The sequence below is a fragment of the Stylophora pistillata genome, chromosome 6, assembly GCF_964205215.1.
Source record: "Stylophora pistillata chromosome 6, jaStyPist1.2, whole genome shotgun sequence".
In the NCBI taxonomy this organism is placed as follows: Eukaryota; Metazoa; Cnidaria; class Anthozoa; order Scleractinia; family Pocilloporidae; genus Stylophora; species Stylophora pistillata.
The window spans coordinates 22,367,210-22,392,840 of NC_142524.1; the positions used below are offsets into that span (position 1 = coordinate 22,367,210).

At 38.3% G+C, this 25,631-nt stretch overlaps 1 protein-coding gene and 1 long non-coding RNA gene across 4 annotated transcripts; one reads left to right on the top strand and one right to left on the bottom strand.

The window, feature by feature from the left end:
- Positions 1 to 3,308: 3,308 nt before the first annotated feature.
- LOC111347358 (atlastin-2) lies at positions 3,309 to 25,093 on the bottom strand. 2 transcript variants are annotated; one of them, XM_088763304.1, is made up of 11 exons: positions 24,643 to 25,093; positions 20,766 to 20,903; positions 11,378 to 11,482; positions 10,576 to 10,623; positions 9,713 to 9,769; positions 7,816 to 8,047; positions 6,629 to 6,756; positions 6,006 to 6,062; positions 5,829 to 5,900; positions 4,994 to 5,425; positions 3,309 to 4,464 (listed from the first exon to the last, which is right to left on the bottom strand). In XM_088763304.1, the coding sequence occupies exons 3-11, from the start codon at positions 11,465 to 11,467 to the stop codon at positions 4,375 to 4,377; spliced, it is 1,206 nt and encodes a 401-aa protein (XP_088619430.1). In that variant the 5' UTR covers positions 11,468 to 11,482; positions 20,766 to 20,903; positions 24,643 to 25,093; the 3' UTR covers positions 3,309 to 4,374. The 2 variants fall into 2 exon arrangements, with proteins under 2 accessions (XP_088619430.1, XP_088619431.1); XM_088763305.1 differs by lacking the exons at positions 10,576 to 10,623; positions 20,766 to 20,903; positions 24,643 to 25,093 and adding an exon at positions 10,697 to 10,953.
- Positions 14,870 to 19,526, top strand: LOC148728828 (uncharacterized). 2 transcript variants are annotated; one of them, XR_016002521.1, is made up of 7 exons: positions 14,870 to 14,986; positions 15,818 to 15,890; positions 16,238 to 16,280; positions 16,530 to 16,678; positions 17,118 to 17,180; positions 18,026 to 18,205; positions 18,629 to 19,526. It is a non-coding gene; the product is annotated as an uncharacterized LOC148728828 (long non-coding RNA). The 2 variants fall into 2 exon arrangements; XR_016002520.1 differs by having other exon boundaries at positions 14,876 to 14,986; positions 16,530 to 16,673.
- Positions 25,094 to 25,631: the final 538 nt, after the last annotated feature.

The following is a 25,631-nucleotide window of genomic DNA, read 5'->3' on the forward strand; positions in this document are numbered from 1 at the left end:
TCTGTTATATCAACTAAGGCGCGAATTGCAGCTTAATCTCGTTGACCTAATCCCTTCGCGAAGAGGAAAATGTAAAAACAGCTTTTAGTTCTAACAGATTAAGATGTACTGAGGCCATGTGTAACAGCGAAGAGACGAAGAGTTAAATGTCAACTAAGCCATGCAAGCTAATCACTTTCATTCCACTTAAGACAAGTGCATCATGTAGGTGACACTTCGTGGCACTTGATCATGAACACCGAAATGCCTGACGTTTGGTTTACTGACGCGCTAAAATATAATGCGTCTTTAACTGAAAGTAGCCAGCGAAAACAGAAGGCTAGCTTCTGATCTGATAGCAACAGACAACAGAGTTTTTATTTCCTGTGCCTAAACGAAAAGAAGAATTAACTCCCTGAAAACGGTTAAGGAATAATCTTGTTGTTCTAGAGAACAATGCCTCAGGCTTTTCAGGAACCACTGACCATGAAGCAACAAGGTGTTATAACTTCAAGAGATCTCGACGGTGTGTTTGCCAGCTGTCCTAAGGATGATTTATTGGACACGCCTAAACAATCAACACGATTATCTAGAAAGCAGAAATCCAATAAGATATCAGGCGGCGAGTTATGGATCTCAAGTCATAAAATTAACACACGTCACTTTTCGATATTTACTGTGAAGCAAGATTCAGTTCTTGAGCAGTAGGATACCATTTGAAGACTCTATTCACGTCAGTTACAGGATATCGAAGATCTCGCAGTTGTCAAATGGCTTCGTCAGAAAATTCCTCGAAGAGCCGACCATAAATCCAATATCGTCAGCTCTTATTCCAGTGAAATATTACTCCGAACCATCTGCATTGGAAATAGCACGCCTCGTCGTTGAAACTTCGTTGGCTGTTCTAGGAGTTTTGAGCAATATCCTGGTTTGTGTGGTGATTTCATGATCAAGAATGCGAACCAAAACAGCTATAGATTGCTATTTATTTAATCTGAGAATCGCTGATATTGGGGTATTGACTATCGTTTTCCCTATGGCTGTACTACAAGAATAAGGTAAGAAGTATTTTCCCCTTGGGAAAGGGATTTGTTTATAAGTATACCCTATTATTGACAAATTTTACGGGGCTTCCGTTTGGTTCTCTATATATTGGTGTCTACTGTAGTCGCTCTCTGGCCACCACTTCAATAACAGTTGTTGCAATTTGGGTGGTTTCCTTCACAATTGTTTCGCTCCCTCTTTTCTTCGTGACCGAATTCGGGGAAAAGTCTTCGTCTTGCTTTGTGAACTGTTTGAGAAAACCAAGTTTTCTTCTCTGGAGGCAAGTTTATACTATAACTTTGACGATCTGCACTTACGTGTTTCCCCTTGTAATTATCTCTTGAACGTATGTTCAAATCGGAGGTCGTCTAGCACAAAGTACGGCGTCTTTCACAAGGACATTGAACGGAAATGCAGCACTGTTAGCGCAAAACGGAAGAGGAAGGAAGAAAATCACCGGCTAAAAGAAACACCAAAGCGACGAGGATTCTTACCCAGCTTGTTGCAACATTTGCAGTATCGATACTTCCTATCAACATCTTCCGCTTGGTATCTTTGTACTGGCCCCGTGTTTTCTTCCTGGAATATTTTTGGGTTTTGTATAATGTCCTGGTTATTTTTACGACTGCGAATTCAGCTTTTAATCTATTATTTATTCTATCGTAAGCAGGGAATTTCGTCGTGTTTTCAAACGACCGTTTCTCCGAGGAAAGCAAATAATGAGAGATTGGACTTTTCGAAGTACAGCAATTCTTGAATCACATGTGAGCTTCTGTCCCAACGAATGGCCAAAGCTAGAGGTTTTGAGGGAAACCGATCTATAGGAAATTTGTTTAAAAGTTAAGTCACTATTTTTCAATGATGTAGGAAGCGATTTGACGAGAAAAGATCTTGAAGAAACGTCTGTGTTTAAATACTCTCTCAAGACTTTGTCTACTAACTATGAACACACAAACTAATCTCGTTCATCAGGTAAATCTAGATTTGAAGACCTGTTTGGTGTCATCTCTGAACTTTTTCAGTGAGACACAGAAAACAGTATGTCAAAGAGTGATTTATTGCTTCGGATGTCGCAGAGAGAACATAAACCACCGGGAAAAGATGAAAGATGCTTCGAAGCGGCACTCCTACACAATCCTTGATTCGGATCACGTACATCGGTCCAAGCGCGGGATTTACAGTGCCCTAATGATATTAAAAGTTGCTACAACTTTGTTTAGCAGTAATCTGTGAAAATGAGATTTTGATAGTAGCAAACAACCACTTATCCTCGAGAGTTCTATTCCAAACGTGTACAATGTTACTAAATCGCACCAGCGCAATCTCTCAAGGATAGGAGTGTTTTTTCCCTTCTCTCCTGCTTATTTGCTTTCTTTTGTTGACTTTGTGTCTTTGCCGCCGGTGAAGCTAAAATAAATATAAAGTTGAAATGGTAAATTGGTCACCGTAACGATTACAAAAGTTGACGTTTCGAGCGTTAGCCCTTCGTCGGAGCGAATTGAGGAATTGTGGGTTGTGTGTGCTTTTAAAGGCAGAAAATGGAGCTACGTTATTAGTGGGAACATGTCAACGAGAAAAACAAGAATAAATCAGTGGAATGAAAAGCGTTCGATGATCCCTGTGGGATTTAGACTGCCGGTTTGAAAGATGAGCTTTTGTTCAAGATTTTACGGCTTTCTGTGCTACCTAAGTGTAAGGAAAGACCGCAGTTTGCCATATGTTTCTAAGCAACATATGGGGTCACGTGACACTACAACGTGGCACCAATCGATGCAAGATGTCTAACTGACTAAGGTGAGCAAGTTTGGCATGTATAAGGATTTTTTTGACAAATTTATACTAAATAATGTGTTCCAGTCTCGCTTTCATGCGTAAGATCACGTGACCTATGTAAATTAGCATAAATCAACAGGGAGGATCATGCCCAATCATGTGAGCAAGTTTGGTGTATTTTCGTCAGTTATTAACAAAGTTGTGAGGAATTATGTGTTTTAGCCTCGTTTTCACGCTGGATTTCATGGGTCAGAATTTAACCCCCCCTTAAAAGCCGTCTGAGCAAGTGGCAAAGCTGGCACCAAAACTTTTCATGTTTAGTAGGACTAATGAACACTTTTACACTAGGTGCTGGCTTTCAGCACGAACTTCACACGGGACCTTATTTTATGACCTTTGCTCCCAGACTTTTAAGTGAGAGCAAAACGTACCGCGTGATATCCACCTGATAGACTTTATCCATTGAGTAGTGGTGGGTGAGATCGCTAATCGCAACATACAGCAAATAAATAGCTACCACCAACTTTTTCTTTATTTCTGTTAATTTTCAGTTTTATTCTTTTTTAAATCCTAAAGGTGGCGGAGCCAAGTAGTAACCTAACAGTTCTAGCTGCCCTTCAAACATGTGCACCCACGTTTTCGATAACTACACGAGAAGTATCTAGGCTGCGGTTGTATTCATTGTAAAGAGTTTTATTTCAACCGAGAAACACTTCTCTGTGGACAAATTATTCAGCTGAAAAGTAAATATCTGAAGTAAATATAAATTTGTGTCAAGCAAATCAATTTGTCTTGCGATATTAGAAACTAAAAAGTGCTGCCATTAAATAACAGTATGAAACCACTCCTCTCCATAAATTTAATTCCTAAATCCCCCGACAGAGTCTACGGTAAATCTTTTCCTTTACCAGCAATTTTCGTTATTTACATGTCGTCTTACTCTTCATTCAAGTTTAGTTTTCAGCAAAAATAAAGTACTCTTAGTTTTTTCAAAGATTAAGGCAAAAGATTTTGGAAATTCACAGAAACAATTTCCACATTTACAACTGAGTCTGGATGTACAGACTGCAAAATGCCACTCATCAATGTGGTCACGAAACTCAGCAACAGTTACTGAAAAAATGATGGCTTGCCAGCCTTTTATGTTGCCTCTTATACCCTTTTCCTCACAAGCGGTTTTCAGTTGCTTGCCAAAATTACTTAACGAGTTAATTAAAACAAACAAATAGACAAACGAAAGTACGTGACTTCGTCTCCAACCCAGTTCAGTCGCAGTTCAGCTCGAGCGCAAATGAGTTAAACAAATTCTGAGTTCATTTACAAGGGTGAAGTAAAAATTAAAAGATTATTTTGTTAATGTTTCCACACCTAACTGGAAACCGCACGTAACCTCTACTTTGTGGCAATAATCAAAATACCTCCAAGTTCTTCGCAATCGGCGATTGACTCATTCACAATTAATTTTTCGGACGCGATTACTTAAAGTAGTTGCGAGAGCATAGTCTGTAAGAGCGGTTGAACTTCCCGTGAGTCGAACTGCTTTTAAATTCGATTTTAACTCGTAGTTTTGTTTTTTCATCAATTAGTTTTCCTGGACGATTGTGTCTGAGACGCTATCACTGCTTGCACACCACGTTGAAATGCAGCATTGTATGCCGGCATAAATGCCTGAAAAGTAAACAATAATGATGAAAAAACGGTTAATCATTTAACTGGGAGAAGCTATTTCCGTGTATCTTCTACTTACACTGTCAACACTTTTTCTCTCAAACACGCCAGGAGATGAGACAGACTTGTCCGTGAGAGGGAAGTGTCTCGATAAAGCGTCGCTTCTTTCAACAAATTTACCAGGAACGTCGCAAGAAAGGAGTTCACGTTATAACTTGAAAGTGAAAAAGTTATTATATAATCCACCACATAAGCTATATATCTTAAGCCTCGCACTCCGTTTAGCAGATTTCACTTCGCATTAGTTATCACAACACTCGCTTAACCTTTTTTTAAGTGTGTAACCTAGTAACACATTCACACCAATGCACCATAGTTAGTTAGCTCTTACGGCAAAACAGGTGACATTCGCCAGCTAAAGATGGCAGACCAGCCAGCGTTTTTGGCCGGCCACCGGCTCTTGTTAACAACTCTGAACATGTACCTAGTTCCTACTCGATTTCCGGTATTTTAAATAATGTATCCTTACCTCGTCCCAAATAACTTCTGCCACGTGATCCAGCTTGGCTCCATATTCTCTGAACTCCCCACTGAATCGAATGTAAGACCACACGACAATAGCTAACAGACCGGACCATATCACCAGATTGCACATGCGCACAAACGCCACCAATCCAATCGAACCGAACACACTTGAGAGAAAGTATCCCAGAACCACTAGCGTAAAGAAGACGGCCGGAGTGCGGGCAGCATTAAAGATGTTTTTGCCGTCATTAAGTTTAACAAAGTTCTCAAATGCTTCACCGATCTCCTTCTTAAGTCTCTCGGCGTATTCCTGGCTAAATTCACTGCCTCCCATCTTCCGAGTGCCGTGAAACATCGCCAACGAGGTTTCCATCGCTTGCTGGTGTTTCTTTTCTAGTTCATGCGGCGCTAAGTACGGTGTGTCGCCGCCACACAGCTAAGAAGAAATAATAATAATAAACAAACAAACAAAAAAAAAGCAGGAATATATTGGAAACCTTCTACCTTTGTCTGTGTTTGCATTTGTGACAGCACTTGTCAAAACGTTTGACTTAGGTCAGCCCCCGTTAAAACAACACCCCGTGCATTTGAAATCCTGCGTTTTAACTCAGCAGCAACAGTGCTCTTTCTAAAACTCACTTGCTGTAAATACGCTTGATTGCAACCTACATGCATGCTCATAGTTTGAGCCACATCAGCCCGCCGAAGAAGGAGAAGAAGAAGGAGAAGAAGAAGAAGAAGAAAAAAGTGACAGGTAAAAATAAAAAAAATAAAAAAAAAAAAAAAAAACCGGGGCAATGGGGCATAAATTTAATTTTTTTTCAAGTATTTCAACTCACTTGTTCCATCTGTTTTGAGTAAGAGTCTTTCGAGCTTGCAAGAGCTGCAAGGTTGTTAGCTTCAGCCGTAGCCTGGAAGAAACGCAAAAACGATCCATAGATAGACTAAAATTCATATCTCTCTCCTGTGTCAGAGTCACTTGCCAATAACTCGCTATTCACTAGCAGAAAACTTACCAGCAACATAGACTTTGGTTGCGGTAGTTCTTCACCTTGGAAAATCTTCATATAGGCCTGTTGAAGACAAACGGACAGACAAACAGACAGAGATTCGCTGGAACGAAGGTATAACGATCAAAACGTCAGCTTAGAAACTCTATACAGTGGCCAGTTTACATCCTTAACTTAGTTAGACAAAAAAAAAATTATCTTGTGAGACAGACAGTCGTCTTCATTTAATTGTAAGGCTCAGGGTGGTCCTTTCAGGTGCCTGAAAAGAACCTGCTACGACAGGAGCCCTAAGCATAGTTACATATCAAATGTCATGTTAAAGTTGAATAAAACTAATGTAAGCTAAAAATCGCCGATAGCGTGCCTTTTGCCACCTTTTTTATCATCCACCGCAATAATTCACCCGTAAGGACAGCTAATCATATGACCATTTTGTCCTATGAGCTTTCAAAAAGACTCAAGGAACCGAGTTAAAGAGCTAGCCCGCTGAGTTCATCAGCGTAAAAAATAAACGAGAAAGTCACTCGCAATTTTCGGTGACGATCGAGCTATGAATCGCCTTGTGGGTCTCCAGCTTACAAGCCTCGTAAGAAGAAGCCCGATGACACAATTCTGCAGTTTTGCCACACCTTAAAATACTCCAGCAGCCCTCTGCACGTCACTTCTCCGCCATTGATACTCTTAACAACAAGGTTTTCAGAGGAAAGCACCGAAGGGGTCAGTTCTCGTAACTGCACTTTGAATTCCTCATCAATCTCTAAAGAATAAGTCAAGACATTTTGTCAACTCGACAAGATTGTGACCTAGAAAAATTCCCATAGCAAAGAGTTAACGCGGATTCCGATCACCACTAGTGTGGTAGTCTAAATAGAGCAACTCTCACAGTAATCCACATTCCCCAGGTGAGAGTAATTCTGAAAAAGGACTGTTGTCGGTGCTAATGACTGACTTTCCGACCACCTGACCAGGGGCAATTATCCGAGAGTGAAGTGAGGAGTTGTTTGTCGGCGCTGTGTTAATGCTTACTGCTGATGATGTATAGAGCAATTCTTGATTAAGTGTCAAAGCACTCCGAAACTGCTTTGTTTTTGCTTTACTTCACTCTGTAATTGGTCCAGAAAACTCGCGCCCCTCTCTCAACCAATCAGATGCAAAACCAAAACCAATCACCACTTGGTTGCCCGCGTTTTCCCGCGCTTTAGACAGCTTGGTTGTTTTACCTTGAGTTCTCATTGGCTCTTAGAGTTTTGTCTCCTTTCTTCTAATTGGCCGTTGTGATTACTTCCGTTTTGCGACACTTAATCGAAAAACGCTCAAGGCAGATTTCTTACGAGGTTAAAATGTAGCAGTTTGATTTCTTCCGGTGCGGTGCCAATATTTGGAGAAAGATCTCTTTTGCATCACATGAAGACTGTTCATAAGGGACCTTAAGGGGTCAGGGACAGCAACGACGAGGAGCGCGTGTATTAAAAAACAAATCGATATTTCTCAACAGAATTTAGCGAATGGCCGGATGTTTTTACTGTCTTTTACAGCACCGCACCTCAACTTCGGCATAACGTAAGTGGGAAGCATCGACTTTCAAATTGAAACTGAAATGATTTGCCGTCGGAGTTTCTGTTTTCAGATCACACAAATTTTGGTGATTTCACGACTTTGTTTTGCAGAGAACAGCTCAGAAATGTATAAAGTTCAAAAACGCACGTACTGGCTAATGTTCCGCTGCCCATTAGACCTTTTGTTTTATCACGTTCTCGTTGCTGTCACCGTCGTGGTCTGCTTAAGGTCCCTTAATATTATCCTTAACCATACCAACCTCTCAGACTGCCGTCAAATGAGGGATTTGTGGCCACTTTCAAGCCAGGATGTGGCATCAAGAAACAGCCAATGTCACTGAAACACGACTTGATGTGCTTCCTCACTTGCATCAGTTCAGAATGTTGTTTTTCTGTCAGACGAAGCCGTTTCTCTAAAAGATTGTTCCCACCTTTGGCTCCGTAATTTTCTTCATAAGGAAAGCTCCAATCTCGAACCAGAAACACCAGTCTCTGAAAAATACGATTATTAAGAAAGGTACTGAGACTTTTCCTCTTAATTAGAAAAAAAAAACAACAAAAAAAAAAACAACAACAACAACAAAAAGAAAGAAAAAAAAAAACCATGAAAGATCGAGGAAGGGTAAAATTGTACACCGACCCCTCCCTGAAACGTAGCTCATTCAACTTAACCCATTCACTCTCGGGTTCTGATTAGTAACTGACCTTATCGTCTCCCATACAGGCGGCCCAGGCGTAAGTGAGTATTACTAAGTAAGTAAGTTTATTTATTCACATTAAACACAAAAGAGCTTACGACAAAGCTCGTAAGACCGTGCACGTGCTAAATACTAGAAAATATGTTATAACATAGTATAATAAAAAGTATAAAAATCGTAATCTTTTACAATTTATGATTTATAACCCGTCCCTTCCAACCCGAAAATGTGCAGTAAGAAATCCCCAACTACTATAACCACTATGATTGTCCGAGAGTTTTACCAAGCCTACCCCTCACAGTTTTACGACGTTGAGCAGTACTACCAAATTTGGGCTAGGGCTACCAAATAAGGTGGTGAGCAAGTGCGCGTGGAAAAAAAAACAAGAAGGTTGTGAGAGCGCGAGTTCATTGAAAGTTTTTCCATCGAATTTAGTGAGAGTTCCGTGAATTAGATTGAAGCGGAATAAACCAGGAAACTGTGTTATTGTGAGTTCTATGGGCTGTTTTATTGTTCGGCTCATGATGTATAATTCATCATTAATTAACCGTCCCTTCTAACTCGATTTATATATGAAATATGTAATACTGAAGAAATCCCCAACTACTTAAACTATTATAATGTTCAATTAAATATCGGTAGCTCTGTTATCAAACATGCCTCTTAAAATAGCAATAATTCTAAGTGAAACTCCTTCAAAGCTGTTTTAAAAGCCTTGATGTTCTCACTTTTCCTAACTTCCATATGTAACTTATTCCATAGTTTACTGGCAGTGAAGGAAAACGATTTATGCAGTCACTCAGAATTAAAATGAAGTTGAGCCAGACTACAAAAAAAGTACACTTGGGCCACCTGTGGTCTCTCATACAATCATTCTGATGTGAGTTTGGAGAATTTGGTCTTGGGCAACAGAATATTGTAATCTCTTGTCTTGGATCAACTAATAATCCCCTAATTTTAATTTTTCTTTATTCTCATCATTGTCTGTTCGATGCGACCCCTTTTCCGAGCACGATCGCCTATTTCACCATCGGCAGCCACTTCTGGAAAAGTTACTAAAACCCTTGGGTAGAGGACTGGACATTAGGAACAGGAAGGAAAATATTGGAATTTTGAAGCACATTTACCAGACAGTTAAAGCACCGTTATCCAAAATTATTTTCGGAATGCCTAAAATGCTAATGAATAATTATCTACATACAAGACTGATGAAAAGCCACGATCTAAAAAGGTTCATAAGTGGGGTTTGAGGTCCTCACTTTTGGTTTGGTCAACGCAGAATGAATAATTATTACTGAATTTCGAAGCTTATGCTCTGCCTTGATTTGCTTATTTTCTGCGAAAAATCGTCGTCACAGTGTCCTGTAACAACATCTACATTCAGGAAAATCACCGCCATAACAATTTTAATGGCCATTCATGCATAAATCAAATATACTAAGAAAGCAGTTTTTCTCACTTGAAATGGCTTTATATCACTTTCTTCCATTGCCAATTTGCCGTACTCTGTGAAAAGCTGCAGAAAAACAAAAATATAAAACTCAGGAACACAAACAGTAAAGAAACAAGCTTTAACCGTTTCCACACTGTTCTATACATTTCCCATGAAGCTGATGAGGAGAATTTGTTTCACAGTGAAAAGCTCCTCTAAATGGCAATCATTTCCTTCATTCTCCTAACCCTAATGTGTAATTAAACACTGATACTGTCAGGAAAAAATAAGATGAGATTTAAAGGTTACATTACAGCTCTCCCTTATAATTCAATGGTATCCACTATGACAGTGTTGTGTTGTTCCTGAAGAACACAACATGATAATCCAGTCAGGTCTCCAACCTTGACCTCTAAATCCCTGGTCTAGTAAGTTCACCACAAAACCCAGCCTCCCCCACCAACTGATGTGGCTAATTTTTACAATTAGCACTAGTTGATAAGTCTCCCCTGAGGTTTGGCTACTCAAACTTTTTGGGAAAAAGAAAAAAAAGAACGATTTTGTAAAGAAAGCAAAAGAAATCACAGGTGGTCACTTGGGAAAGTTGGTTTATACTAATTTGGTTGTTTCATCAAATGCAGAATACTTTGAATCCTTACCAATAATTTTATCTCAGTAGGGACATCATATCTACCAAGTCGGTAGAGATGATGTCCCTACTGATGTAGACTTATGTCTGACCTTACTCTGGTACTGCTCAATTAATTTGCAAAAGCTTTAGAACTGATCACATGATCAAAAAATTAATTTAATCATCTAGAAAGAAACTTCTATTCATTTTCATCAAGCATTAATCATCATGAGAGCCACTAGAAAGAGTTCAAATGTACCTGGAGGTGTTGAAGATCATCTTGTATATTCTGTGTTAAATTGTACATCTACATGACAGTAAAGTCCAAACAAAATATCCCAAAATTAATAGTCTATTAGAATGCAAAAAGAATATTTTACCAATATTGGCAGTAATGTTGCAATCTGATTGGCCAATTTGCTGTTGCCAATAAGAGCACAAACAACGGTGCTTGTGGCAAGATGTCATCCACTGAAATAATTGCTCTATTTGATAACTACATTCCGATAAAAGACAAATTGACAGTGGTTTAGCGTGGTCAAAACTTGTTGCATTCTGACCATTGTGACAATGAATATCGCTGTCAATAAGAGTACAGAGCACACTACACCCCAGTGTCAATTTGTTAAACATCCACCTAAGGAAATACAAGGAAATAAAGTGGAACTATACTCAGTATGTCACTTAATTTGCAGTTTGTGTGTCTAAATGAAAACTCCAGACATCAAAAGTTGAATGTAACTGTCAAATCCCTGGCACTGGAGATGCAAAGTAACCTGACCTCTAAAACTGAAAAAAATTAGAGTTTTGTAAAAAAAAAAAAGTCAATTTGCTCTTGCAAAGGACTTCTCAGTGTGGTTTGCGGCGAAGGGGTCAATCTAATTCCAAATCTTTTCAGCAAACAACCCACTTTGAATATGCTGATCTTGGCAATTGACAAAAAATAGAAACAGGTGTTTTTTTTTTTTTTTAATGCTAATGTCAGTAAATCGGCAGTCGAATTTGCCATCATTCACCAGCCTATGGTATGTCTTCCCTCCAGTGAGTAGTAGTATACACACCTGCGTGGAGCTGGTCATTGTACTTAGTGCAAATATTGTTGCACAGTCTTTTACTGTTGAAGAACTGTCAAATGCACCTTGCGTGTTCATCAGTAGAACAGCAATCTGTTGGGAAAGAACAGAACAATATTTAAAAAACATAGTGAAAAAGCACACTATTATAACTGTTGCACATTATGGCCCAAGCTGTAAACCCCCCAAGATGTAAACAGAAGAAGAGAGGAAGGAAAGGTTGGCCTGGACCAAACAACATTTAGCTCTTGCTTGCCATGCAGTGATGTATGTGCATCACGATTCACCAGCCAAATAGTTCCATGTGCAACACACCCAATGAGTTAATAAGTGCATGCTGCACTTACAGCTTGCCTTGGTCTACATTTGACTGTTTAATAATGAGCTGATTAATGAAACATTAATCCAAAAAAAAAAAAGATTTCCATCAGCTGTTTCCCTTAAGAGAGTGCAATAAATATCAAAGGTAAACAATTTTGATCAATTGGATGGATAAAGCTGATAACATATGCTTTTGAAACTTCTGCTGACAAAGTCAACCACAAGAGTGAAGGCTGCTTCAAAGCCATTTTTTTGTTTTGTATTTCCAGTTTCTTGATGTACAAGACAACAATAAACATCCTTTATCTTGGGACAACAAATACCAGAGTCCACTTGTTCAAAGGGCAAACAATGCCCTAATGGACAATTTGCTATTCACTGGATAAGTGTTAACAAAATGGACTGTGTTATCTGTGGGATTGAGACTGATCTCAATTGTCTAATGGACAATTTACTATTCAATGGATAAGTGTTGACAAAATGGACTGAGACTGATCTCGTGGATAGTGTTGTCCCCACTTAGAATAACCAGGGCTAGATATTGAGAATATATTATCCAGCTGTACTTCATCAAAACATGCATTGGCTCAGAGAGTAAAGATCAGATTACTACAGCATTGATGCAAGGTTTCTGTAGGTTGTCACATGAAAACAAAAACTGGCAGTCAATCCATTTTGTATTCTCAGCTACACCTTTAGCTGAAGATTTAAGTTAAATAAAAGCCAGTCTATGAATGCATGTGCCTCCAGTACACTGAGTTTGTACACTGGTCAATTGACGAGCCAGGGTTAGGGCAGCAAATTAATAGAATAGGTACATGTATTAAATGTGCATTGATCAAATTTATTTCAGTTCAAAACTTTGCCACTTTGCATGTCCTGTGTACCTGGCGCTATGAATTAGAGTCTGAAGGTTCCATATTTACCCGTGTATAATACGCACCCATGTACAATGCACACCCTTGTTTTTAACCTAATTTATCAGAAAAAAAATTTTTCACAGCAAAAAAGACAAGTTAAATATTCGCAAAATTATTTATTAAGACAGCAAGAATAAGAAATTTACCATCAATATTTTCTGCTACTCAGTTATTTATAACATTATTGAAATCAAACTTTAGGACTTCAAGTAAGGCTGCTAATTTGACGATTCCACGGCCCAGTAAATATTATGAGTGAGCAACAATTTGTCCAAAAAGTAGATTTTGTGTCATATCGTTGAATTTTTAGAATTTTCAAACTAACGCTATGCAATTTTCTGCCGTAAAGTCATGTAAACAACAATATAACTGCGATGAAGTCCATTGCTTGCACTTTGTACTCATAAGAAATTTGCGTGTTTTTCCCTTATAACTGCAAATCAAGAACTGCTTTAAATAAAGCTTTTGTCCTGAAATAATTCTCGCTCTTTCTTCTTGCTTCTCATTGAAAAATTCCATGAAACATGAGATCTCTTCACATGCAGCCAAATTTACATAATTTATTCACTTTGAAATGTGATCCAAGTGCTTGTTTCTGCACTTGCGAAAATATTTAGCGATTTTTGTCTTTCCTCTTGATTTTTGAGTAAAAACTTAATATGCACCTAGAATTTTTCATTGAAAATAAATTATTTAATCAATTAAGATTTAAATGTGTTACTTTTTTTGCTTTGTTTTTAATGCATACAAATTAGGACATGTGTGACAAACAATGGAATCTGTGTATAATACCCTGGTGAAAATCTTCACAGGATCTTCAAGGATCTTTAAAGATCTTCAAAGACCTGCCAAGGATCCTCAAAGATAAAGATCTTTTAAGGATCCTCTGAGGAACCTTGAAAGATCTTCAAAGATCCTGCATCTGAAAGGTCTTGTGTTTCTATCTATAAAGATCCTTGAGGAATTGCCAAGGATCTTGGAAGGATCCTGCAAAGATCCTGGCTAAGATTCCGGCAAAGATCTTTGCAAGGATCCTTGACGATCCTCAAGGATCTAATGAGGATCTTTGAAGAATTCTAAAAAGATCCTTTAAAAGATCTTGCAAAGATCTTTGCGAGGATCTTCAAGGATTTAATGAGGATCTTTTAAGAAACTTGGAAAGATCCTTTAAAAGATCTTGAAAAGATCTTTGCAAGGATCCTTCAGATTCCTCAAGATGTCATGAGGATCTTTGAATAATCCTAAAAAGATCCTTCATAAGATCTTGCCAAGATCCTCAAGGATTTAATGAAGATCTTTGAAGTATCTTAAAAAAGATCTTTGCCATGATCCTTAAGAATGCAAGAAGGATCTTTGAGGAATCTTAAGAAAATCCTTGCTAGGATTCTCAAGTTTTAATGAAGAAGATTAAGTTAATTAAAACCAAGTGTACTAATTGCTGAGAAGACTTTAAGATAAAAGCTAAAAAAGTCACGTTAGATTCATAAATAGGCTGTTAAGAATCCTACAAAAGAATCTCTTGGAGCATTTCTGAGTTTAACATGACTATTACATTGGAAGTCTGACAACTGCACAATTTAGCAATCAAAAGTAAAACCATCGATGTCATGTAACTGCACTGGAGTTTGGCCCTTACGGGAGCTATTCAGTTTTAATAATTCAGTTTTTCTCGTGCTTCGCTTGCGTTTTTGTGAATTCTAATCATATTTTTTACTCGTTCTTCCCGTCTTCTACGTTTCTGTCTGATCTTGTCAGTTACTTTTTTTAAAGAAGAGTTAGAGCTAGTATCGGAGCTGGAATCTTCGGTTGAACACTCCGATACATGTAATTTTACAATTCTTCGTATTCTTTTTTTGGGAGACATCTCTCCTTCATGTGAACTCTCATCTCATCAGTCTTCTCATCCGAACTCTCATCATCTTTATCTGACTCTTTATCGGACTCTTTATCGGAGGTAAGTTGCTCCTGAATATGGAAGACTGGGGAAATTATACGAGCTGCTAGACAAATCCGAGCTGTTAGCGTTTGTACTCTCCAGTTCTTCTGATGTCAGTCTTTTCCCGACATGATGAATACGTGTGTATTGGTTTTCGATGAAATCGCAGAAAATTTGACCGCGAGCAGGAAAATCTCACACTGGGCTGCAGTCGCTTCACGCGTGTCACATCGAACAGTCATGCGCTCATTACTAGCAACGACCAAAACGATACGTCACGGCGTAGGTGCGAACACGTGTTACGGCCGATCAAACTAAAGGTCTTGCTGGTTGTTACTGCAGTGCGTCGATTTTTAAGGGATTTGCGAAAGAAAATGGCAAAAAGCGAAAGGCAGATTCAGAAGCTGATGGAGGATCAAGGTAAGTAGAAAATGCTAAAGATTATTTCAATTTACGGTCGTTATAAAGGTTACGTTTACAATTTTGCAAGCGATTAACATCGATTTGAGAATTCCTATTGTTTATTAAGTAGTCAGATATTCTTGGTCAATTACAAAGTCAAGGGGAATTAAGTGGAACAAATTCTTTCAAGAGTATAGTGGCTGCGGTATTGTTGTGCGATCTTTTGTCGATCTAGGTAACAAATACCGGGAAGTTCACAATGGACCGTTGAATAAGAAAATCATACTTCGTTCTTCAAAGAACACAGACCAAGGCGGGGTATTCCTACCCACTGTAAGGCAGCTAAAAAGAGGCTGATTTCCAACATTTGCCACGACTTTAAATATTTTTATTGATATCCTTAATTCAACTGAGAATAAGGCCATTAAATAAACAATGAGGTCCGTGAATTCGATTCATAAATTTTCTTATCCCTGTCATTCAACTATCACATGGGATACACATTAATTATTTTGAATAAAGGTAAGAAAATCTTATCAAGATTTAAGATCTCAAGCTGACCCGTGAGAGAAAATTTAACTTGTAGTTAACCATACTGTCCATATTTCAGTTAAAAATGGACATTTCGCGTTAGTGAAAACACAATAACACTCGCTTTAAGCATTCTTACGTGGTTTGACATTAAATTTCTTGAGAGTGCTTGGGGATTTCATCATGGGGTCACCTAGAGAAATGAATTACAGTGAGATGATTTAAATAGCATTCAAAAAGTTACTGCACTTACTGCTCGAACTTTAAGCAGAATCCATGATTAGCATAATGCTTATCTTGTTTTATTGTCTTAATCAGCTTCTATTGAGGAAGAGCAGAAGAAGCTAGCTAAAGCAGTTGAATCAAGTTACCAAAAAGAATCACTGTCAAGGTAAATATAAACTACAAGACAAATTAGTTTGGATGTAAGGTTGGAAATCTTTTAAAAAATGAATAAATAACTCCTCCACGTAAGGACCTAGTCTCCTAACTGAGCATTTAACATTCATCCTTAATTTTGCTGAAAATCAGGTCTTTTGCAAGAAGTTCACGTGGGCAAATGTTGATAAACAGCCATGAAGTTCAATTACTTAAAATATTCTTTCTTTTGGTATGTACACTTGTTTTGAATGCTGTGCATGGAACTTTCTTAACACTTTGTGTCCAAGGACTTAATATTTTATAACTTCTGGACAATTATGTAGAGTTAACACCAAGAAACTGGATTCTTTTTTGCAGACATTTATCTTCAAAGCATGTGCAAGAAACTGAATCCTGTAATGTAAGTATAATAATCTGTTGTTTTATGATGTTTATTGATTGCTGCATTCTCCAAATGTTAAGTTTAGTTGAAGAGATTTCAGAAGGTCATGGCCATGCATAAATTGGTGGATGTTGATGTACTTGATATAGACGAGTAACGCCCAGTTGTATTATGTTTCTTTTAAATTAGAAAACATAACTTAACGCAGATTTGAAACTAAGACACATCATGTCTAAATATTCAGAGTTTACTAATTGTTTATTCCAGGGCCTGTCTGAAATTGTGAGAAGACTGCAGGTATTAGATGGTAAAGTAGACCTCTTGCTAAAACAAGGGCGTGACCAAAATAGGAAGTTAAACACCATGGGCCAAAGCAGGAGTGAGACACCAAGTCCCAATTGAAAATAAAAGGTGAGGTGAGCCCAAATTCGTGTTCACCTTTTACTCTTAGTATTTGAATGACAATGGAAGCTCCCCTTACGGACACCCATATTACAGGCACATCTTCAGTCTAAATTCTGAACAAAAACTTCCTCCACAATACATGTACAGTATCCTTCATCAGCATGAGGAAGGCTGTTCTTAAGGTGTCCATATTATTATTACAATAGAGGGTTGACTGTGCTGAACTACAAAATTATGCCCATCTCTATATTAAGCAACCAGTTATTTCACCTGCCTCTAGTGATAACTCAAACTGTATTTCACCTGCCTCTAGTGACAACTCAAACTGTAGTCAGTGTAAAGATAAATTAATATCTGAGGAGCAGTGTTATTTGGCCTATCATCAATAAAGTGATATGGCAATCTTTAACAATTTTATTAATGATTTTTTTAACATAATTCTGTTCACAGTCACAGAGCAGCTCTCTTGTTGAAAGTGGCAATGAAGCCGACGATGAGAATAGTTCAGATTTTGTGAGGAAAACTGCTTATACTTTATTACATAATTTGGTTATAATCTCTTGGCTTGTCATGTATGTCATTGTGAAATCGAAGTTCTCAATGTTTAAGTGTAAAATTATCATACCTTTTATCAAGTCGAATCTGAGAAGGGTCTATATAAATGCATCATTTTCAAATGTGTGGCCTTTTGTTCTTCATTTTTGATAATTTGGGAAGATTTCTTTGTAACAAAGTATTATTTTCCAGGCATTTCTCTCCAGTAGTTCACATTCAAATTTTGTTATTATGGATTAAAATATTTACACAAATTTCCATTGAATTGCAAAGCATGGAATATGAAATAAAAAGAATGAATGGTAGGTCATATAACACATGAAACATGCTGGAATCAATTAAAATTGGTTCTCATTAACAAATTTCAGAAAATGCCTAATTAGGGGAAGAGATTTTTCTTCATGAATCAGTAGGAGGAAATGGGCAATCATTAGGGGTTTCTGTGTGCAAAGGTTTACCATTGTTGTTTCAGTGTCTGTAACAATGATTATTATTGAGGGCATTGAAAGAGCCTGATTCCTAATCTGGTCTCTTACATTTTACAGCAAGCAGAAATCGACATTTTAGGAATACCAATATATTTGCACTTTTGAGGACAACCAATGTTGAATGACACAACCCTTGGAGAACAGCATTAATTAACAAAAAGTGATAATTATATAATTATGTTGGCCGCATTTTGTAATGAATCCATTCATCTGTGTACTTATCATCATAATACCCAATTGTCATAATTGTCATAAATCGACATCCCTTCTTAGATTTTGCTTTTAAGGAAATACTTTTTTATTCTATTCATCAAGGTGTTCAATGACATTGACCTTCTTGGGTTGAAGGCACCACCAAAGGAACCAACAAGGCATGCTACGCACCTTGCTGGAGTGCTTTTCTCAAAGGAGGAGCTACTTGATGGCATGCTGCCCCCAGTAAACACAAAGTTGGGTCAGAAAGCGCTGGATCTGAGACAGTCTTGTTAATTAAAAGTAAGTATCATCATAGTGGCTTTAAGTGGCATATTATAGACATCTGTGTTGTCGAGTCTTGAGACCTACAATTTAGTCTCAATGAAAACTCAAATTAAAGAGAGGAATTTGAAGTTTGTTACCACATGAGAATCCATCTTTTCAACAAAATTTCCAAGATTGTAAGGAGACAATTGAAAGGTAGTGTCAATATCATCATTCCAACTAACCTGTACACGTAAGCTCTAAGTTGCTGTTCACGCATGACATATGTGGTTTGCTTTTAAAGTATTTTAAGCAGGAGATTTGTTCAAGAAGTTAATAAAGTAAAAAGAATTGTTATTGTCACAAGTCTATAAGGATTTATTATTAGTTTTAATGTCATTACCTATGACAAATTGAAATTCTTTAATTTGTCTATCATTTTGTTTCATTTTTTTCTAGGACACATTGTCAAGAAATAATTATTCCCAGAAAACTGTTGATAGCCACTGGAATGAATTAAGAGGGGCTATAAACCAAGAGTGTAACGATTTAAGAAAAAAGCATGTACATGTAGATTAATTTTGTATTACAAGATCGCTGAATAATCTTGATATAAAAGTAAAGATTCACTACTGCGTATTTCAATAACATACTGTCTCAGAAATTCAAACCTCAACTGACAAATGCGTTTTTCACTACTGTCAATCAAATGTTCGGTGGCTCCTCCCAGCTTCCAACTACTGTTGAGCACTGTTTTGTTGTCTGAACGGTGCTCATTGATTTGATTACCGTGCCCTCAGCTGTAGTCGGAAGCTGGGAAGAGTCGCTGAGCACTTGATTGATGGTAGCAAAAAACGCATTTGTCGGTTGAGCTTTGAATTGTAGAGTCTGCATGTTATTGAAGGTGCAGTAATCTACAAACCTTTTCTCGTAGGTTTTTTTGTTTGTGGAGATGTTTCTGTTAGCATTCCAGAACAAACCAAGCAAATTATTTATATCTTGTATGATGATATTGGTAAATGAAGTTAATTGCATGATAAACAGAGAAAAAGCAAAACCCATGGAAAATGCTAGAGTGCAATGGTATGGTCACTGTGGCACTGTAACCATTTGAAAACAATAATTGTAGTTTCTCATGGAATGACAAATGGCCTGTATAGGACTATAATTATTCTTTTATGGGAAGGAAAATTTTATCAAATGCTCTGTTAAAAATCTGAGCTTGCGCTTGTTGTGTATGCATTTTTTTAATTATGAATATATTGTTACAATGGCTTTCTTTAAATGAAATTTTTATTGCATATTTAATATTTGGTACAGAATTTAATAAATATAGTGGTATTTTGGATGAAATTAACTTTTGATGAGAAGTGTGTTACTTTTAAAAGCCACTGTGGATGGTATTAAGATTTGTAAAGATCTTTGAACATGACTTTGCAAGATCCTTGATGGTCCTTGCAAGATCTTTTAAGAATAGCATTGAAGATCTTTGGGAGGATTCTTGACTATCCTAAAAGCATCCTTGAAGATCCTTGAGGAACTTGGCAAGAAATTGGAGGATCCTTGAGATTTTTGTAAGATCTTTGGGGAAGTCGGGGGGGGGGGGGTTTCCTTGAGGATCTTCACAAGGTCTAGGTAATATCTTTAGCAATCCTCATATAAGAATCGTTGAAGATCTTCAAGGATCTTGGGGATCCAATTAAAGATCCTTGAGGACCTTGAACAAGATTTTGGGAGGATCTTTGAAGATCTTTGCAAGTTATTGGGAGGATCCCTGAGGATCTTTGCAAGATCTTGAGAGGATCCTAGAGGATCTTTGTAAGATCTTGAGAGGATCCTAGAGGATCTTTTCAAGATCTTGGAAGGATCTTTGCAAGATCTTAAAAGATCCTCAAAGATCCTTCCTTTTCTTGCCAAGATCCTTGAGGATCCTTAAAGATCCTTGAAGATCCTATAAGGATCCTTGAAGTTCCTTGAGGATCCTCAAGGATCTTGGCAAGAAAATGAAGGATCCTTGAGGATCTTTACCAAGATGTCTGAGGATCTTAATTAAGATCCTCATGAAGATCCTCACGCAGATCTTTAAGGATCCTTGAAGATCTTTGAAAGATTTTCACCAGGGTACACACCACAATTTTGATGGTTATTTTTGTAGAAAAAAAGTGCACATTATTACAAGGGTAAATATGGTACATGGTTCTACCCCTGGCTGCGTCAACTTTTACTTTTACTTTGTCTTTTTTTCTTTTCTTGTTCCTCCATTTCTTTCTTTTTTATTTTAAATTCTCTATTAAATATGTTCAGAGTAAATACGCATGTGTGAACATTTGACAATGCAGCTCTGAATTTCAATTGGATATCAACGTTGAAATGCAGAAATGAGGCCCTGACAAAAAAATGAACTTAACCCGAAAAAAACAAAAATGAATCTGGAGAAACCCAATGAGATTCCTTACCAATAGCCAGTATCAGAACTGAACCTCCGGGATGAGTCACAAGAAATGCTGTGAGTGTCTCATAAAAGTCTGCAAGAGACTTGGGGGAGAGTTACGGACTTACACCATGACAAAAATCAAAATAAGTGTCTATAACAAACCTCTTCACCATTGGGGAGGACTTTAATATATGGCTTGCTCCACAGAAGGATGCCAGTGGTATCATGCTCCGACCCCCCTCTCCAAGAAAAGCCCTCCAATGCTTCATTCTCCCCTCCAATCCGATCTGCATGAGCTCCCTAATTAATTAATCAAATAGAATTCAATGGTCGAAAGCAGCTTCAACAATGAAACTTTTCTCAAACTTTTTAAGAGCAAATCTGTACAAAAATCAAACATTACATGGCAAAGTTAAAAAACTAAAATTCGCTGTTCTTTTGCATACAGTCAAGTAGCCTTTAGAAAGTGTACAATTGCTGTGTAGTTTATTCCTTGAAAAAACTATTTGTTTCAGAAAAAACAAAAACGTTTCGTTTTCAGTCCCGGGGTTGATTTAAAAATCGCACATTCATTTCCCCAAAGTAAGAAAGATTGTTAACTCGGGTATTGTCATTCTTAATCTTACGAAATTCTAAACAAAGGTACACCTCAAAATTTGCGTTATTGTTCGCCTACCGTTTTACGAAGCACGGGAGAGCCATAACTTTCTTACTTCTATTGAATACCGAAATAAATCTAATGTTTATGAAATCATGGTGTTTAGGCCATGGCAAGTTATACAACAAATTAGAACTAAGACAGCTTTTTCTAGCATAGTAGTTTTGACAAGCGAGTCAAAATAATTATTTATGTGTCAAAATAATTGTCTTGATATCCAAGATGGCAGATGCAATACAGAGGATCCACTTATGTTACTTGCTCTGACTGAACTATTGGCTGCAAAACAGCTGTTATTTTTACTTCTATTTGTTAAAAATTTTGTGAGATCAGTCATTCAACAAAAATATTTCAAAATTTTATGCTCATACCTGAGTATATTTTAGCATTGCCATGGAAAGAACTGTGGAAACTCAAGTAATTTTGAGCTTATAAATTACAAAAAAAAAAAAAAATAACTGAAAGAAAGTTCTATCATTTTCACACATAGGGTACTCTATAAGGTTAGCATCATGTTAACAGGCTTGCAAAGAATAGTTTTGGACAGTTAAGGTTTGTTTCTGGTCAATTTTGTAGAAAGAGGTGACATTACTGCTTTCAAACATAATATCAAACTATAGTAATTATAAGTAGTTTCCAAACATACCCAATTGCATTATGCACTTCCCTGAGTGGTAGCAAAGGTCACTTTTGGAGGTTCTGGCCCATTAGCAAAACTTTCAAGTAAGGTGCTTATTAGAGGAAATCAATACTGTATTGATGGTTTTCACAGACACTTCATATCAAAACAACTAAATGCTTGATGCCCAGAGAGTGAGCTGTTGTAGAAGATTGATAAATGGGCAATTTGCACAAGCTTCAAGTCTGTAAGGTTTTCCACTGATTAGTTATTCTCCAAATTGTCTCGCATAAATTTTAGAGCTCAGTATGGATACATTATCCAACGATAATAAATTCCATCGAACTGAAACATTTCTTTCCCGTCGCCAGATTCTCCACACACGCTTCACAAGAAACCGCAAAGCCGCATTAGGGCATATATCAAATCATGTACCGTAAAAACCCGCGGATAAACCGCAATTTTTTTCCCAAAAACCTTCGCTAGAAATTGGAGCTGCGGCTTATCTGCAGAAACACTTTAAAAACAAAGTTTCGCGAATGTCGACGCCAATTTTCGGCGTTAACGCATCCGATGTAATGTCTGGTTACTAAGCTTCGAATGTTCCGCTCAAGTTCTTGTTGTAATGCAAAAATCTATAGGAAAACTGCGTTGAATGAAGAAATTCCTGTCAACAAATACCAGAAAAAGATCAATCATATGTCAAAGTTGGTAGAAACGATGTTCATTTCATTAAAGTGCTAAAATTGTGGGTAAGACTTCAAAGCATTTTCCGTTGCAATGATAATAGTGACTTTACGTTCCATAAACAGACTGGATGAAGAAGACTTCTCAAGACTCGACTTTGGATTTCTTTTGATTTCTTTCAAAAAACCTTATTTTCCAAAATTTGAGCTGCTAAATTCAGGGTACTGCTAATCTGCGGCTGCGGCTTATCCGCGGGTTTTCACAGTACCTAACAATTTGAAAGTCTTAATTCTCTAAACTCTGCAATGCACCCATCCTCGGAGACCCAGGGGTTGTGGGTCGATTTCAAGTTAGGGCATGAAAAGCCCCTGGGGACATTGTCTTACAAGACTAGTTCCAAACGGTCGCAGTCGTTCTGCCATCTGATTGGTGCCAGAAAATCTTTGTGTTTTTCTGCCCAATCAGAGTGAAGTGTGCTTTGGAGTCCTTTCGTGTGTTGTAACACGGACAAATATTAATAGCTCAGTTGCTCGCTATGCCTTGGGCCGTGCAACGGAGGATTGCGTGAGGTGAAAAGTTTCAGTCTCAGCACACAATGTAAGAGAAATCGATCAGATTGTCCGCGAAAATCTTACCGGAAATTATACTGAATAGTTTCGCAGGTATCACTAGAGAACGTGTTTTAAAGTTTGCGAGGTTTGTATACAACACGATGGTTGCAGTCATTGATATTTCGCTTTAAACGTTAACCGAGATTTAAGCTTACATCTTTTCTAGATTTTTTGCATAATTTGCTGTGACTGAAACTTTGCCCATCCCGTGAAGTTATTTCGTCGCACAGGCCTCGCAGGTATGTCGAGCAACTGGCGCTTTAGCCTACGTAGCTTTCTGCTTTCTGTGTGCGCCAAAATCTAATCTTCGCTTTGTAGTAAAGTCGTTCACAATACGGCTTAAGTTCGTGGACGACCTCCTGCAAGCGCTTAGGGAAAGCTTAGCTGTGTTTCCGGTTAGCTAATTAAAATCTGAACAAAAACTTATTAACGAGAACATCGTGGAAAGGAGAGATTTTTTCGGGCAGTTACCGAAGGGGTTTGGAAAGAGTTTAATCTTTCAAACGCTGCCTAGAGTGTTGAAATTCTTGAGCTAAGAAGGCCACGGATTCTCTTCTAGTCCCTTGGTCATCGTCATTTCACCTCTTCTGTCGATTGTTGAAGACCAAGTTAAATACCTTTGATCATTGGGAATCGATCCGATGCTGCTTTCAATGGGGAAAACAAAACCAAAGACCAAGAAATAATGGATGGAAAGGGCGAGTTTGCTTTATTGCAAATGTCAGCTTAACAGTACAGGATCATCTACCCACATCTTTGAAGCAAAAGTTTCCACGCTTTGCTTTTCTTTTTTTTTTCAAGCGAAGATGAGATGAGATTTTGGCACGCACAGAAAGTTGCGTAAGTACCAGTAGCTCGACATACCTGCGTGGCCCATGCGACGAAATAACTTCACGGGATGGGCAAAGTTTCAGTCACAGCAAATTATGCAAAAAATCTAGAAAAGATGTAAGCTTAAATCTCGGTTAACGTTTAAAGCGACATATCAATGACTGCAACCATCGTGTTGTATACAAACCTCGCAAACTTTAAAACACGTTCTCTAGTGATACCTGCGAAACTCTTCAGTATAATTTCCGGTAAGATTTTCGCGGACAATCTGATCGATTTCTCTTACATTGTGTGCTGAGACTGAAACTTTTCACCTCACGCAAATCTCCGTCGCACGGTCCAAGGCATAGCGAGCAACTGAGCTATTAATATTTGTCCGTGTTACAACACACGAAAGGACTCCAAAGCACACTTCACTCTGATTGGGCAGAAAAACACAAAGATTTTCTGGCACCAATCAGATGGCAGAACGACTGCGACCGTTTGGAACTAGTCTTGTAAGACAATGTCCCCAGGGGCTTTTCATGCCCTAACTTGAAATCGACCCACAACCCCTGGGTCTCCGAGGATGCAATGCACCTAGCTGATCGATGGAACTCGCAAAGAATGATTTAACTGATTTTCATGACCTACCTCTGCGTCTTTTTTTGAGTCTCCCCATATTTGTCGCCAGGCGTGTTTCTAAGGTGTTGATGGCGTCCTTAATAAAGGCTCTCGAACTTCGTTCCCTTTCATCAAGCATTTCCTTTACAGTTGTTTTGAAGCGGTTTCAAAGGACATGATGGCGTTCTTGGTTAGGATTAACTCTCGCCGAATGGCAGAAATTGTGTGATAATGATACAGAGCAGCCCCTAGAGCAACCACAGCCGCGATAACCCATTTAGATTCACTTTTTTCAATATAGCTGTTTAAAAATCTCCTTAGACCAATTCTCCGATCAGTTTGGTTAATCACGACTTTTTCTTGAGTGTCGGTCATTGCATAAAGAGAAAGCATAAAGAAAACTACAGCGAATGTAACGTGGTTCACAGTGCAGGCGTCTTGATTGGATATTATTATAAATCTAAACAGAAGCTCGACCGACCGGTAGTGGGTGTAATGAAGTACATGGTCAGGGGGACTTAGTCTCCCCGCAGCCGTGATGTTTCGGTCACGCAACGCTGCCTCGCAGACACAGTGTCTGTGAGGCAGCGTTGCGTGAGCGAAACATCACGGCTGCGGGGAGACTAGGGGGACTAGGCTTGAGTGCGAGCCGCTGATCGGGAACCGGAACCCACGCTCCTCCTCGAAGAGGAACGAGAAAGACCGGACCCTGGAGAGCGGCGGAAATCGAGCCTAGCGGGGGACAGCTAAAGACCTGATTCTATCGCTCCAGCCCATTTCCTCTCCTGCCCTTTGACCGTCGCTAACCCTCTTTCTGCAAAATTTTTTCTTTCCCTACCCTTAGCCTATAAAAAATCAAAGATGGCAGCTTTAATTTTCACCAAAAAAATACGAATTATGCCTGAAATATTCATTGCCCTGACCCCTACCCCTCTCCTTCTTTTTGACCGTTGCTCGCCTCCTTGGTACAAATTTATTTCTCTCCCCAACCCTCCGCTGCCGTAAGAGTCAAAGATGGC